The 16,675-nt window shown below is 39.0% G+C and overlaps 1 protein-coding gene across 1 annotated transcript in view; it reads left to right on the top strand.

Annotated features, from left to right (window-relative positions):
* The window catches only part of CCDC192 (coiled-coil domain containing 192), a 203,401-nt gene that overhangs the window by 129,301 nt on the left and 57,425 nt on the right, over nt 1-16,675 (top strand). The window contains exon 6 of the mRNA XM_017500991.2: nt 14,410-14,542. Coding sequence (XP_017356480.2) covers nt 14,410-14,542 — 133 coding nt within the window. The remainder of the gene's footprint in view (nt 1-14,409; nt 14,543-16,675) is intronic.

Below are 16,675 nucleotides of genomic sequence, written 5' to 3'. Positions count from 1 at the left end.
ATACCTTCACAGCACGTCCATGCTAGTGTTTGACCAAACATCTGAGCACTATAGCCTGGCCAAGTGACGCATAAAATTAATCATTATGCAGGGTGACAGTTCAAAGTCTCCATTTGCTTATATGTATAATGGGAATAGCAATAATATTTATTTCATGGAGCTGTTGTTTGTGTAAATGAGTTAATACATATAAAACACCTAGAACAATACCTAGCCCATAGCACACACTAAATAAATGTTAACCACTATAAATATTAGTATTAAATTATAAATCTGATACTATTGACCACCTGCATAAATCATTACCATCACCTCCCATTGCTTTTAACCTCATGCTCCAGGCTTCTGCCTGTCTTTGCCGGCTCCCAGTCTCTCTGCCGGAGGCCCGCTGGATTCCATCCAGGCCCCGGTGCTCACCATTTCTCTTTCCATTGTAAGACCTTTACACACAGTATTTCCTCTGCCTTAATGCTCTTTTCTCCCTGCATTACCTAATTAATGCCTCTTATCCCTAAGGTTTCCTTCAACTGTGAAAACCTTTTCTAACTTCCTTAATGAGGTCACTTTTCTTATCATAAGCTCTCAGAGTGCCATGTGTCATTCCCTCATAATACTTGTCACAGTTGGCAACTGACTGAATCTGTGTGATTATTGTTAAGTCTGCTTCCACAACTAGGTTCTAAATACCATGAAGGAAGAGACTGCGATTGTCTTGCTTATCCCAGTATTCCCTGGGTTGCTAAGTTTTTCTGTGATAAACAAATAAAGGTTTTATACGTCACTGCATGAGGCATTTACCCACTCATGGCACCAGCTTACAAAGAACAAAGAGAAGAAAGGCCCAGTCACTGTATGAACTCATACGACCATTTCACAGCTAGAAAAATAGAAGAAAGAGACAAAATCAAGTCCACAGTTTGCAGCTGTATTCAGAATAAAGGAGCCAACTAATATTTCATAAGGGAAGGAAAACAATACAATAAAGTCACATTAAATCATGATCAAGGGGCTCAAATCCTTTGACAATGTGTGTGCTTGAAAAAAACACCGTGGCATAAAAATTGTGCTGAGTATAGATGTACTAAATGAAAAAATGAATCATGAAGCTCTACCCGGAGCATTTGTCTGTTCACCACCAAACAACGCCAGTGTCCTCGTGGAGCTTATGTTCTTGTTGCTACTAATTCCCAACTGCCTTTTTCCTTAGGGTGGAGAAAGATCTATCCCTTGAGGAGAAATCCATGTGTTATTTTGTTCCTGAGATGTTTATGTAGACAAACTAAATTATAGAAAAAGCTATAATTTACAGCTTACCTTTAATTCTTTTCTTAAATATTAACCAACATGTGTTGTGAGTATTTGTTAAATAATAAAACATGTTTGTTAATATTTAACTCAACTTTCTGAGAGGGTCTTTTCTCAGTCAAATGTCTCTATGATCAGACACAAGAATCTGTATTTTAATTAGTCCCCCATGTAATTCTTACATTTCCTTACGTTGGAGAACTACTACTAGGGTTCTGGAATCTGGCTGTGCAACACAATCACCTAAAAAGTTTCTCCAAAATACAGATAACTTGAGTTCCACCTTAGCTCTGATGAATCAGTCTCTAGGAATAGGACCCAGGATATCTATTTTAAAGTTTTTTGTTTTCCGTTTCTTCACCAATCTCATGAGGTGAGGGAACTTGCCGAGAAACATAAGAAGCTGCAGAACCAACGAGGTGGTAGCCGAATCTTCCTTCAGGATGTCAAGAAACCAGACCATGATGATTGGGAGAGCAGGCTAAATGCGATGGACTGTATATTACATTTGGAAAAAAATGTGAATTGGTCACTACTGGAGCTGCACAAACTGGCCACTGACAAAAATGACCCCCATTTGTGTGACTTCATTGAGACACATTACCTGAATAAGCAAGTGAAATCTATCAAAGAATTGGGTGACCACGTGACCAACTTGCACAAGATAGGAGCGCCTTAATCTGGCTTGGCAGAATACCTCTTTGACAAGCACACCTTGGGAGACAGTGATAATGAAAGCTAAACCTTAGGCTAACTTCTCGACAGCCATGGGGTGACTTCCCTGGTCACCAAAGCCGTGCATGCATGCTGGGGTTTCCTTTACCTTTTCTATAAGTTGTACCAAAACATCCACTTACGTTATTTGATTTGTACCATTCCTTCGAATAAAGGAATTTGGTACCCAGAAAAAAAAAAGTAAGTATTTTTAGGAAGAGAGAAAGAAATTTATAATTAAAAGGTGAAAAGTTTCAGTTAATTTGGAAAAGGCAAGTATTGCAGTTATTGTGCTACCATGATCACTACTTCAAGAAATGTCTTCTGCACAGTAACCAACAGATGGAAACAACACATGTATTTATCCATGGACAAATGAATCAACAATACATATACATACCATAGAGTAGTATTCAGCTTTAAAGAGGAAGGAAATTCTGGCACATGGTACTAACAGACTTCATGTAAATGAAGTGCTAGATTTGTAATGAAATTAGAGAAGATACCTTGCTGGAGAGTAAATTATGAATGAAGACATCATGCCAAGTTAAATAAGTCAATCACAAAATAAATACTGTGTGATTCCACTTAACATGAGGTACCTAGAAGAGTCAAATACATAAAACCAGAAAGCACAATTTTAGTTGCCAGAGGCTGGAAGGAGAAGGAAATGGGGAGTTGTTGTCTAATGTGTATTGGACAGTTTTGCAAGAGGAAAACTTCCTGGAAATCAGTTGCACAACGTGTCTATGTGTAATACTACTGAACTGTGCACTTAGAAATGGTTAAGATGGTATACTTTATGCTATGCATTTTTAAATCACAATTAAAAAGAAAAAAAAAGTCTTCTTGTTGAAAAGTCAAATTCCTTTGTGACTCAGAGTAGTTGACATTGTCAGTTTAGATAAGGGACTATAAAACTGAAATTAGAGCAAGTAGAAGTCACTTTCAACTTTGACGCATAATATGTGAGCAAAGTTAGGGAGCATATTATTCACCTATTTGTTCCTTTAAAGAGTCAAAAAGTATGTATTTGTTGTGCATCTCCTGAGCTTTAGTTTCATAGAAGCTTGGCTGGCCTTAGGTCAGCCTCACTTTTGCCTCGAAGAAATCAGATTCAATCTAGGGTGTACCAAGGATGTCTTTCTGGGCACCAAACATTTTCGTATCTGAGTGGTCTTGTTTCAGGCCACTGTTGCTTCCACTATTACAAAGGATGATTAGAAAGTTTGAGTTCAAAACAGAACTGATTAAATATGACTCCCTTGAGTTTTCTGGGTCAGAGCCACAACAGGAAAACCTCCATTTATCTACGCTGGGAAATTCTCAAACTTCTCTTTATGAACAGCTCATATGATTTTTCCTAAATTTTACATTCTCAGACTCGGGGAAGTTGTGACACCACAAGTCACGAGGCAAGAGGTTTTAAGCCAAATCCACAAGTTCCCTCCCTACCTGTCATCTCTGCATATCTCCCAGAAATGAGCCTGTGTTGAAGGAAACAGGCTTAGTGGGCTACCAGAAAGGATATTGAGATCTACTTGAAGATCCTTGCTTGGGAGTTCAGATTCATGTGCTGTCTTTTCAGTGCTGGATTTGTAATGGAATTAGGTAAGACATCTTGCTGACGAGTAAATTAACCAGAGAGTCCTTGAAGCCAACAAAACCAAAGAATAATCTGCATGTGATGATTTGTTTTAGAGCAAGGACATTGTTTAGACTTGTTAAAATATGCAATATGAAACTTACTAATATCTCCATAGTAAAAGTTCACATTACCACCACACCTTTCCCTCTCTCACTGTTTACATGCTATGTACAAGTATCAAGTGCTTCTTTTATTGGGTCATGTTTTGGCAACCTCGCCTTGCAAACATATATCCCAACTCACTTGCAACATCACACTTTGAAATTAAACTTTTGTTCTAAGGACTATTAGAAATAACTATATAAAAATCTAAATATTCTTGTCTCTCCACCTGTGAAACATGGCTTTACAACATGAGTGAAAAGCTTCTCTAAAGAGGGGAGGATAAATCAAAAATAAAAATAAAAATAAAGTCACAGCTGAAATGTTGAGTATGAGAAACGAAACTTGATTTAGAGTGCAAATACTGCTTAAAGTCCAGATCATTTCCCCAAGTGCTCAACTAGTCCACAGAGCAGGACTGATACCTTTTAGTCAAGAAGTTTTCAGCTGTGGTATTTCAGATTTCTTTTATCACCTTTGAAAGTTTAGGGTGTAGGTTTCCCTAATGGTCAAGGACAGGAGCTACAAAAAAGCTGAAGGGAGAAGTTAAGCTAATGATTGTCAGACTGTTAGACTCTAAGGTTTTAATTCAGAAAAAATAAGGCATGATTTTGTTTCAGTATTGGAAACATGGTTTTCTTGTCATCAAATGGGCACCGACTGCAGGGTCATCCATACTAGATCAAATATCTTTAGTACACATTCATAAAATCGTAGGACAATGGACAGAATTGGGAGAGACTATAAAGTACGTGTGCAATGAGACCCCCAAAGTGACCTTGTCTTGTAGCTAAATGAACTTGAAGTAGTTCAGCTTTCATCCCTGGGTTATATCTATCATTGTCAAGACCGTATGTTTTATTTGAAAATCAACTCCTTTCACTGCTTTGTGCCTCTAGTACCCTGAGGAACTTGGTTTCTCTAATTAAAGCACAGGACAGAATTGTAGTGGCACTTGCTGTCCCGCTGAGCCTTTTTTTATATTGTGGTGCTCCCTGGGTTACAGTCAATAACTGAGAAGGAACTGAGAAGAGGAAATTCAAGTACAGAGAGCTTTCGGGGCAGCAATAACAACTAAACTGTTGAACGTTGTCTGCGGTTCTAGATAAAAGTTGTTGTTCTCAGTGTGTGCAGACCACATAGCACCGGTTCTGCAGCTCAGCAGTACTACGTGGTTATGAGTATCCCAAGGAAGAAAACCTCCGCTTCATCAACTTATTCTCACTTTTTACATTTCCCAGTCAGTTTGATATTCTAGTGAATATTCCCTTTCATGTAAAAGAGTCAAAAAGGAAAACCACATCTTGAGCCAGGAGCCAAGTTTGATGCTTTAATTTTTAGTAATTTTTCCATAAGCATTTAATGTCCTTAGTAAAATTAACTGTCAAACATTGCTTCTAATGAAGCTGATGGAAAATTTTACATTTTCTCAGGGAAAAACTTAGCTTGAGATTCTTGCCTGTACAAAACCATTTTTTGTTTCCAGACACATACTAGATGAAAGCAATTGATCAATTAAAGAATTGACTCATTTAATTGCAGCTATATAATATTCAACTTACAGATAATATTGTGAAGTCACGTGCTCACATGATTCATTGCCAAGAATCATCACTTTCTCAGAAGTTCTACTTATAAACATAAAGATTCTAAAGTATTAATATCAGTAACACTATTAATTAACACCATGCAACTCAGCAGTTTTCAAAACATTCACCCACATACTCCTTTACTTTTAAAACAGAAAACACATGTTTATATGAGATCATGTCCATTTCACATTAAACCTAGACATTTCTTCTGTAAATGTCTAAATTAACTCTGCCATAAGAAAGCTGCAGTTTTTAAAAATATAGTATTTTATGGGAAAACAATGCATATCACAGAAAATATCCCACTTGGCTGTTTTCTGTAATTTCTCCTGTACAGTGTGCAAAGCGATTTCATGCTATTGTAAACATCTTTTCTCCTCTTATGATAATTTTCCTTTTCTCTACTTCAGCTGTTTTATCATTTGTAAGTTGTTTTAAGGCCAGCTCTTATACTTTGCTGTACCTGTATCCCGTGTAATTTCACTGCTTTCAGGGCAGAGTGGGGTTTGTAAAGGAGAAGAATATTCTCTGGGAAAGTTAATTTAATTAGGTTTTCCTTACTACACCAAAAACCCTTAAGGTGAATTAAGTGCCTTAGTGCTTCAATACCTCAATTTTCCAGTTCTTGAACACATGCCTGTGCTTTTTGATCCCAGATAAGTCACAGATGGCCAATAGCTGTTAATTTTCTTCCAGAAGACAGCTTCAGTCAAGTTCAAAGGGAGTGCTGGACACAGGAAAAGCAAAGTATCTTGGCCGATTACAAAGTTATTGCCCTTCATTATTTTTGTAATTATGTGAGAAGAATTCTTTCTCACCACTTGTAAATTCTATCCTCTCTGGTTTCTGTGCTCTTCCATACACGTCACTTCTCACAGATGTTTGCTGATGATATTATACCAACAACTGTAGAGGTGGGGCTGAGAAGCTGAAATTGCTTCATATATAGCTTTGGTCCTTTGGGCGCTTTCTGTCCCCAGGGGGAATTGGACTGGAAAACAGCTTCCTGCCAGGCACTTCTAGGTGTGACACTGTAATTCCCTCTCTGTTCTCAGGGTGTGATTTGAGATTGTAAGACCCAAAAGGAGATCTGGCTTTACCAGAGCTGGCTTTACCAGATCTCCTTGGTCTACGTTTTCTCTTTGCATGACCTGCTTGAGCTCTCAGTTTTGTTCTTTGCTATGCTCAGCCAGTAATATGAAAACTTGTTTATTGAATGATAGGTTCTTTCCTTCTCAAAAATCTTGATTATCAACTTCATTGATGTTTACTGGGTAAAAGATGCAGCAGCATTACTCAAAGGAAAGAACCTGCAAGTAGAACCTTGTTAATCTCAGAAATGGGTTGGGGTTTTTTTATTGACATTTGCATATGGCACATAGCATAATGCTCTATGAAAACAGGTTTGGTAATAGACATTGATTCTTTTTTTTTTTTTCAAGATAGCAAGATCTTATTTGCCTAGGCCATTCTATCAATTTCCTGGACCTTTCTTTCTGTCCATATATACTACATAAAAGGACCTGATTCCAGTCCTCCCTGGTGAAAGCTGCCTGCCAAAAAGTCTTGCTGTTTCTGATACTGGAACCTTACACTTGAGGAATCTTAGGTCCCACTCCAGATTCCGATGACATACCCACCCCATTGCTCTTCAGTTCTTATGGTCAAGGAGCAGCATAATATGGGGTCAGGGAAGGGGCAATCAGACAAGGAATCAAAAAACCTGGCTCTGAGTTCTGACTCTTGCAGCTTTATATTAATGAGTTTTGAAAAATTATTACATTTTTGCTGTTTCTACTTTTCTATCTTCAAAATGCTGGACAGTTTGTCCTCTAAGAGGGCATACAATTCTGTGTCATCCAAGATTTGATGATTCCATTTGACTCTAATTCATGCTGAGTTGTCAAGTCCATGTCTTTAAGACTTCATGGTCAGAGATTAGACACTGCTTTCACTTGCTTTAAAATAGGTTTATAGAATGTGAAATGTCCTGGCCGAGTGTGGTGATTCACACCTGTAATCCCATTACTTTGAGAGGGCAAGGCAAGCAGATCACTTGAGGTCAAGAGTTTGAGACCAGCCTGGGCAACATGGTGAAACCCTGTCTCTACCAAAAAGTACAAAAATTAGCTGGGCGTGGTGGGGGGCACCTGTAGTCACAGAGAAAGACTCTGTCCAAAATATATATATATATATATATATATATATATATATATATATATATATATAGAGAGAGAGAGAGAGAGAGAGAGAGAGAATCTAAAATGCCCACTTATCAAAACTCTGCACAATGTAAAACACTAGGTAAGACACTGAGGCATGCACAGCATAGTGACTGAAGGCAAAGTCTAGAGATAGACCTCAGAGATTTAAATTGTGACTCACTGTTTCACTTTGGCCAAGATACTTAAACCTTTCCCTGTCTCAGCATTTGCATCTAAAAATAGGATTTATAATGCTTCTACTTCATCAGCTTGTTACAAAAATGAAATGAGGCTGGGTGCAGTGGCTCACACCTGTAATCCTAGCACTTTGGGAGGCCAAGGCGGGTGGATCACCTGAGGTCAGGAGTTTGAGACCAGCCTGTCCAAACATGGTGAAACCCCCATCTCTACTATAAATACAAAAAAGTTTAGCTGGGGGTAATGGCAGGTGTCTGTAGTCCCAGCTACTCAGGAGGCTGAGGCAGGATAATCACTTCAACCCGGGAGGCGGAGGTTGCAGTGAGCTGAGATCATGCCACTACACTCCGGCCTGGGCAATAAGAACAAAACTCCGTCTCAAAAGAAAGAAAAGAAAAGAAAAAAGAAAAGAAAAGAAAAGAAAAGAAAGAAGGAAAGAAAGAACGAAAGAACGAAAGAACGAAGAAAGAAAGAAAGAAAGAAAGAAAGAAAGAAAGAAAGAAAGAAAGAAAGAAAGAAAGAAAGAAAGAAAGTAGTACATATAACGTTCTCAGAATGATGCCTGGCACATTAGAGGTGGCCAATAACTGTAGCATCTCTCTGGAACGCTCCCAGCAATGGCCTGTTTACCTCATGCAGGGGAGGGAAGCACACCATATTTTACAGCAAAACATGACAAGTTTTTGACAACCCTACTGTTAGAAAGTTCTATCTTATTACTGGAATTCACCCCAAGTGTAAGGCTATCTCTTCATCTGATATAAATTTGTAGTTTCTCTTCAATAAACACATACAGGCATCCTGGAAAGAAGAACATCTATTGGCAAATGCCACTTCTATCTCTAATGACTATATTTACTACAGAGGGAAAGGGCTGAGAGTTGGCTCCAACTATCGGCAAATTCTTCCCCTATAGTGAGTCAGGTTGTTTGCTGAATTGCTGGGATTTCATTTTCTTTTTATTATAAATCCCAAACCTATTGGGTTTCAGGAGCAACTAAAATATATTTGTATAGCATTTTGCAACATAAAATAAGGTGAGTCGGGACTCAAACGAGAGGGCTACTACAAAGAACTAAAAGGTGGTAGCTTTGATTTCCAAGCTCTGATTCTCTTGGTCATCAAGCATCCACCAGTGGTCATGCGGGGTCAGGCTCTGGGTCAAGGTTAGGGTGAGTCCTAAGGGTTTGTGTATCAACTAGCTCCCCAAAACTTTATCAAGTTAAATTAAAAAAAGCTACGCCTTGCATTTGTAATTGTTTTTTATTCAAGGCATTTGTAAGAAAAGTTCATCTGATCCATTCTTTTCACTTAAGATGACTCAACAGAATGGTCACAATAACCAGAGCAATTCAGGATCCTCTGAGGAGAGATACCAAGGGGAAAGAGCAATACCTGGCTCCAAGTGCCCTTAGCTGGCTTCATCAAATCTTCCCTTTATTTCCTAGGTTCTCTAGAGATATCATGGCAGCTTATGCAATAAATGGCATCACACTTCATCATCACACTTCAATGCTAAATTTTTAAAACCAAGTCATCACATTGCCTTTCTAGGTTACCTTGAAGTAACTTTAAAAAACCTAATGGTGCTATTGATTAGCGCAGACTCATGTTGTCATTGAAAAGAAAAATCAACGTCTGAAATAAAAAGACCATGATGCAAGTTCATTCAGCTGTCTACTCACTGTACAACAAGGATTAGGTCCACCTGAACTCTCTGGCAGCTCAACCTTCTCGTCTACATAGAGAGTTGCGAACACAGATGAGTTAGGTTCCATCAATGGGTAGTGGCTGCTGAATGTGTGGCTAAAGGGTTGTGAATCCAGGGGAGCGACACAGGGTGAAAGAATCCCCAAATCAAGGGCTTGCCATGGACTGAAAAGGAACATATACGACACATATTTGACATCCTTAGACTTTAAAATATTCTGCTGAGGGTATTACAAATACAAAACATTTAAAATTGACTTTTAAAGACAAGTTGTATCCAAATTCTATCACCATTATAAGTCTCATTATTATTGATTGGCTATTAGAAGAGAAATGCAAGGAAGATCCTATCTACACCTTCTGTATTCAAACCAAATTCTCTTTTATGTCCTCGGTAGAGAGCATTTTCTTAGTGGGCCACTGAAGACAAAACCCCTTTGTTATACAGGCTAAGAGAAGGAGGCTGGGATGGACAGAGTAGAGTTCAGGCAAAGTGGGAGGAAGCTCTGCCCTGGCAGGCTCAAGAGAGAGTTGCTGTGAGGAGCAAGAGGCAGTGCCTTGGAGTGCTCCCTGCATCATTACATGCAGGCAGCCGCTGACTTTGCCTAGGCACCGGGCCAGCTCTGGCAGGAGATTGAATCAAGGCTATTTGCATGCCTGTTTTCAGGCCATTAAGTTAAGTTTTGTCTACCCATCCAAAGTGAGGAGGAGATCAATGCAATCATGCAGAAAACTTAATTTCTACAAAGAAGAAAGGAAACTTCATGCTTTCAATAAAGTACAAATTTTATTTTCTGTAAAGTGTGACAACTCCCATTTTATTCTATATAAAGTTTCAACTCTTCACTAAAACATTGAAGTATCCTTAGAAAAGGTGCTTAGAAAAGATACTTAGTGTTTTAGTGAAGAATTAAAACTTTCTCTTATGTGTTTTAAGAGTAAGGACAAAACCAGAAAGACATAACGCCCACACGGCATGCATGGTGCCGGGTACTGCCATTTCTATGTTATGTCCTTGGATACCCACAGTAGTCCTAGGACATGAATCTAAAGCTTAGAAATGTCATGGGCCAGGCAACTGGGTAATTGCCACAGTTTAAAGTATGTGGAAATACCCAGAAATTTCAAACAGTGCTGGCAACTTTGTGCTGATGATCGTCTATGAATAGTTCCCTGGTTCTTTCTAATTCTCATTGACTGGAATAATGCAAGCCATTCAGCAATATGATACGAATAGATATTTCCTTTTCAAAACATTGCACAAATACATGATTTCCTCCCTCTTTCCACCCAGTAGGAGAAGTAGGAAAAGAGCACAGTAATAGGAATTTACCTCCAAGCTATAAAGCCTTCCTATCCTTTCAGTAATTACCAAAGAGAGTTCCTAGTTACTAAGGAGACCATAACAGACTGCATTAGATTCAAATACAACATTTGGGTTGCCTGACTAGTGAATGTCAAACAGCAAGGAAAATATTATTGTTGCTGAAATCATTTGATGTCTATGACTAATAAAAAAAACATGTTAGCAAATTGAATTATTTGAAATGCCCAAAGGGCTTGGTTAAAGCCATGAATTAATAGCATACAGAGTTCTTTCTGGAGAAAAGAAAAAAAAAAGATGAAGATGTTGAACTATTTTAAAATGTGTCTGAGTAATCAAAAGTTCTCAATAAAAACCTTAGACAACCAATCTAGGTCTTTTATCCAATTTTTAATTTAAATTTCGTTTTCCTCTCTTTTATAGCTAAATAATAAAGTTTGTACATTTTGAGTCACATTATTCTTGAATTCTAAGGGACCCACAGGTTTTCTTGGCCTTCTTATCCAACTTCTCACAAATACCAGAATTATCTTTAAAGTGTACCAGCTGTACCAACCCTGGAGGCTTTGAGAGCTGAGATGTCCATTCACTTATGTGCTGTGCCCCTGGGGAGCTGGAGAAAGCCAGAAGTGGAAAGAGTTGAGGGAGGTCGAACTTCCAATGACCTCTCAACCCAGGTCCCACAGGTCACTGGGGGCCTGCCTGAAGATGTCCATCCGGTCCCTGCTTCATCTTTCCCAGAGCAGAAGGTGTTTGCCAGGATGCATCCTATCCTGTTCTGGATGCAGCTCTGGTGGTTGGAGGCGCTTTCTCATATTGTGCCAGCATCTGCCTCCTCGTGGTTTCTACCCATTGTTCTTCATGGTATCTTGAGAACAACATTGTTGGACTCAGCTTCCTGTCTTCTTGAATAGTCCCTTAGGTAACTAAAGTCAACTGCCATGACTGCCTCGTATATGTAATGTCTTCTCCAAACGACATAGTCTTCATTTCTTTCTCAGATAATAAGGTAAATATACAGGGACAGAACATACAGTCACCATAAGAGACAGCAAAGTGGTCTGGTAATTGAATATTTTTTTAAAAGGAGTTAAAATTTGTACCTAGAAAGCTGAAATTATTAACTGATATTGAGAAACCCTGTGTCTGTCCACTGAGTTCCCGCATTCAGCCATCAAGTTATTCCATCAAAATGAAAATGTAGCTTAGTAAGACTTTTTCTTAGTGACAGACACCATGCCATCTCCTAGTGACTGTTCACTAATTCTCACCTCACTGCATTTATTTTTTCTTGTGTTTATTTGCTGTCAATGCATACTTTCAGAAAAGTTTCTAGAAAAAAATAAATATCTGCATATGAAGAGTTGTGACATGATTTGAGAATTTGAATACCATTTATTAAGAATTAAGGGAGGGGCAATGTACAGAAGCTAAATCTTCAGTTGTTTTCCCCTCAATATCTTATAATGAAAAATTGCAAACATAAAAAAAGTTGAAATAATTATATAGTAAACACCATATAACTCAACAACTAGATTCTACAGGGAACATTTTGCTGTCTTTGGTTTATCGTGTATCTATGGTTTCTCTATTAAACTGTCTTATTTAAGCATTTCAGTGCAACTTGCTCTCACCAGCACACCTAGTCCTTAATATTTCGGCATGCATATCATTGTTAGTTCTTTCTGACACTTTCTAGCACTCGCTTCACAATCTGTCTTGCCTGATTTTCCCTCATTCTCTCCACTTTTCCAATTTTCATTTCTGCCCTCTTCTTCCTACTCTATTTCTCCAAAGTTCTAAATGGTAAAAAGAAAGTGCAGGAATTTGAGCATGAAACAGTTTTGAGTAGAAAAGGCCAATGGTGACCATCCAGGGCCTCACAAGGTGCTGTCACCGCAGGCCAGGGATAGATGAGGTCCTCATGGACAGGCTGACCCAAACCAACAATACAAGAGACAGAAGTATATGTTAATGTGCCAGCTTAATAATCGAGAAACACAGCTGTCCAGCTGTCAAATACCCAGACATATTTCTTGGTCAGCTCAGTCTCTCTTGAACTAATCTATATGACAAGCCAAATTATGAAGCCTTTTAGTAAATAGAGGCTCAGAAGAGGGGAATTAGAAGGTCTTCATGGCTTGGAGGCAGAGACATTATCAGCCTTCGTGTTTCAACAGCTGGCCAGCACTGTGCCTGACACCCAGAGTGGATGCCTCCTAATAATTAGTACTACCTCTTTACAAGTACTGCCATGAAACCAGGCATCTGGGTTGTGGCTCAGGGCACCTGTCACCTGGATTGTGCTGGCTGAACCCTGCCAAATTCTACCCTCCAACTCCCTGTAAAGAAGTTCCATGACTACCATTCCCCTTTGACTAACATATTTCTTTTAGCCGTGTTTATGCCATTAACTAAGCTTTAGTGAAGTCCTGATCTTTTTGTTTTGGGTCTGGAAGATAACCTGATCTGGATGCTCTCTCAAAAGTTTAGCTCTCATAAATCCTCTGGGCGACGTATATAGTTGTACTGGCAGCAAAGCAAAAAGTGAAATGAAGGGTTTTGAAATGAGAGGCCTGTTTCTATGTAAGTCCATTTTTGATAAATTGATTTTACTGGTGTTACTCTCAAAGAGAAGAGTGGTTTCCTGTTTTCTGAGTATACTGCCTTCAGAGGCCTTCCCTAGTGGCAAAAACCATCCCTTTCCTAGCTCAAGATTTACCTCTGATAAGAAATGTTAGTAGATTATTTTCTGGGCTTCCTAATTAGCAGCCCACAAAGACTTGGCAAGGTGAGCTTTTCAATGGAAAGGTAGCTACACGAAAGTGCAAATGCAGCACTTTTCACAACAGACAGCTTCTCTGAAGTTGCAGATAAACCCAATTTTAACGAATTAAATCTACTTTGAAACCCTAAAAGGAACTTTCAAGTCATGAATTCCCGAGATGAATCTTTGGTTATGTAACAAGTTCCTAATGCAGTTCTCCCAAAGATTTAGATCTCATAAATCAAATTATTTTATAGCAAAGCATTCCTGTTCACTACTGCTTAAAAGCCATTCTTACGCTTGAAACTTTCTTGACATTTTCCCCATATGGATCCCATGTTAAATATTGGAACACATCAGCATTTGGTGGTGGCATCACACACTTTAGAGTTTGTTTGAAAGCAAACCATTATAGTATTGGGGGGGGGGAATGACTTAGAATCAAGGCCCTGACTATTTCACATGAGTCTACTTACAGATTGGGAAAAACTCCTGATACTAGTAGGCATTAGCACCTCAGTGGTAAATGCCAACTGGCAACTAGAGTTCTTCTCTAACTGCCTCTTTTATAAGCAACAGGGTTCTGACCCAGATAAAAACTCTTCAAGAGGGTAAAAGTACTATGATGTAGACAGCGGGCTTTTTTTGTTGGGGATCCAAATGCTCTGACAGGAGCACGTACACTGTTTCACAAACTCAAACAGAACTCAGTCTAGATAAACAGGGAGCGTTTCATCTAAGCAGACTTCAAAGGCAGTGTTGGTTCAGACATCATTAATTCCTTTTATTCCTTTGATGTGTCTGTCCCTCATGATGGAAACTGCTATTATTATTATTTTTTAAAGAAACTAAAGCACAAAAAGACAGTGAAAAAGCTACAAACTGATTTGGCAACAACTAAGCAAGAGGCTGCCATCACAGTCCTGGAACTCAATGAGAAGATAAAGACTCTGTGTGAAGGAAAGCCAGCCCCTAGAGGTCAGTATTACCACGTGACAGATCTACACTGGCCTGTCCACTGGGTGACGTATGTAGTTGTATTGTCCATGAAACAAAAATCGAGGCCATAGGCCTGGCCTGACCTTTGTGCGGCACCAGTAGAGACAGCACATGAACTACTAACTCCAGGCTGGATTCACATTCACCTGGAGAGGGGCAGGGAATGAATAAGTGGTTTGCTTGTAAAGGGAAAGTCTTTGAGGCTGAAGAGCTGGACTGAAATAGATCTGAGAAGTGTCACCAGACAAGCTGGTGGTAGTAAGGGGAGGGCAGGGCCTAAGAAGGCAGGCAGGCACCTGAAGGGACTGGGCTCTGGAGCAAGACGGAGCTGTCTGAAAGCACAGGCTGGCAGAGCAGGGCATGGGGAAGAAAAGAGAATCTTTAAAAAAAAAAAACAAAAACAAAAAAACATAGGCAAATCAACCGGAAACAAGCAGGGCAGTTTGGCACGAGATAAAATCTGGGTAGTTCAGAAAATTGTTAATAGCCATATTGGTTTTGATTTTTAAAAAAAGGCTTCTCCAACTAAGAAACTGTAAACACACCATTAGGCAACAAACAAACAATAAAAAACCCCAAGTCTCAGACTGTTAGTTTAGTAAGAATACTAGTTAACATGTAATACAGTACTAGGGGCCATGTGTTTTGCTAAGCATTCCATGTCTACTTAACTCTCAGAATAACTTCTGAGGTAAGTACATTTACAAATTCCCTCATACTAAGCAGAGGCTTAGAGATATTCATTACCTTGCCACAGGTTAGACCTGCGCAAGCAACACTTGGATAGTCAGTCTCTAGAGCAGCAGCTGACTGTATCCCAGTGTGCCTTTTCCGGCTTTGGGAGACTCAGGACATTTCCTCTGCTATATCCCAGTAATATCAAACTTCATTCCTGCCTGGTGAATCTCTTGCAAAGCTGTGGTTCCCTGGGAAAAATGTCTTCCTTTGATGTCTGCCACTCTTGCAAAGCCAGGAACATGTTATTGTTCTTACTCTGGCTTCCTTTATTACTCATAAGTAATTCTGGAAAAAGGAGCAATGTGGAATCAAATGGAGGAGGGGGAAGCAAGTGATGTGGTAGTTTCAGAAAAGGGGACACTCCCAGCACCCTGACTACATGGTAAAGCTTTTCATATGAATTTGGTTTTCACTTTCAGCTTTGAATAGTGCTTTCCCAGGATTCAAATAGCATGTAACACTGTGAACTTGAAACAGTGTTTTTCCTTTCAATAAAACAACATAAAGGCAGTTTGCAAATTTGCTTTACCAACATTGAAACCTAAAAGAATAAAATCCATTAGAGAATATTGTCTATTTAAAAGTCCTTATTCTGAGGCATCACCCAGATTTTCCACTGGTTTCATTAGAAGAAACTGACAGTGATTGTAGAGCACATTGGAGAAAGTTCCCCAGCTCACTTAAGAGAAGCTTTCAACTTTGCAACTGCATTTTAAACCCGGTGCAAAAAAAGTATAATTGCAAGATATCTAATTCTTGTTAGTTTCATTTTTTCAATGTTATTTACTGTATAATGACAATTTGTCTCTTGGATATTTTGATAAGGCAAAATTTAAATAATACTGCGGGCCTAGGATCCAAACGACTTGGGGGAGATAAGAGAACATTAAATCCTACCCTTTTTTGCCCATTTATTCTCTTTATTTTTTTTTTAACTACCTGTATAGAAAAACACAGATATTTATGAACAGATATAAATTTAAAATGAAAATAAAGCCAGTCACTGTAAGATCCATTATGGATCAAAACAGTGTTTCTCTTTAGGCTTGCATGTTGCTTCTTATATTTAGTGGAGAAACTGAGTCAGCTGATTGACATGTAGCACTAAGATCCTAAATCAAATACTTGCACATTCTTGCTTTTTCATAGGCCCCTTGCAGCCTCACCCAAATTCAATAGTCTGGAAGATTGTCAAGGCCATTGTGGCCCCTGCATAATATGAACTGGCATTCTCAGAAAGCTTGGTCACCTTGGCCTCTTAATTCACTTCAGAATAAAGTCTGAAAGATGTCCAGCAACTTTAACACACAATGACCCCTATGTAACCACAGAACAATTAGGGCTGCCCCACCCACACACACATAGTTCTGGACC

The sequence above is a fragment of the Cebus imitator genome, unplaced genomic scaffold, assembly GCF_001604975.1.
Source record: "Cebus imitator isolate Cc_AM_T3 unplaced genomic scaffold, Cebus_imitator-1.0 Scaffold275, whole genome shotgun sequence".
NCBI lineage: Eukaryota > Metazoa > Chordata > Mammalia > Primates > Cebidae > Cebus > Cebus imitator.
Note: the sequence above shows the minus strand (reverse complement) of the source record. Positions and strands in the feature narration are given on the sequence as shown.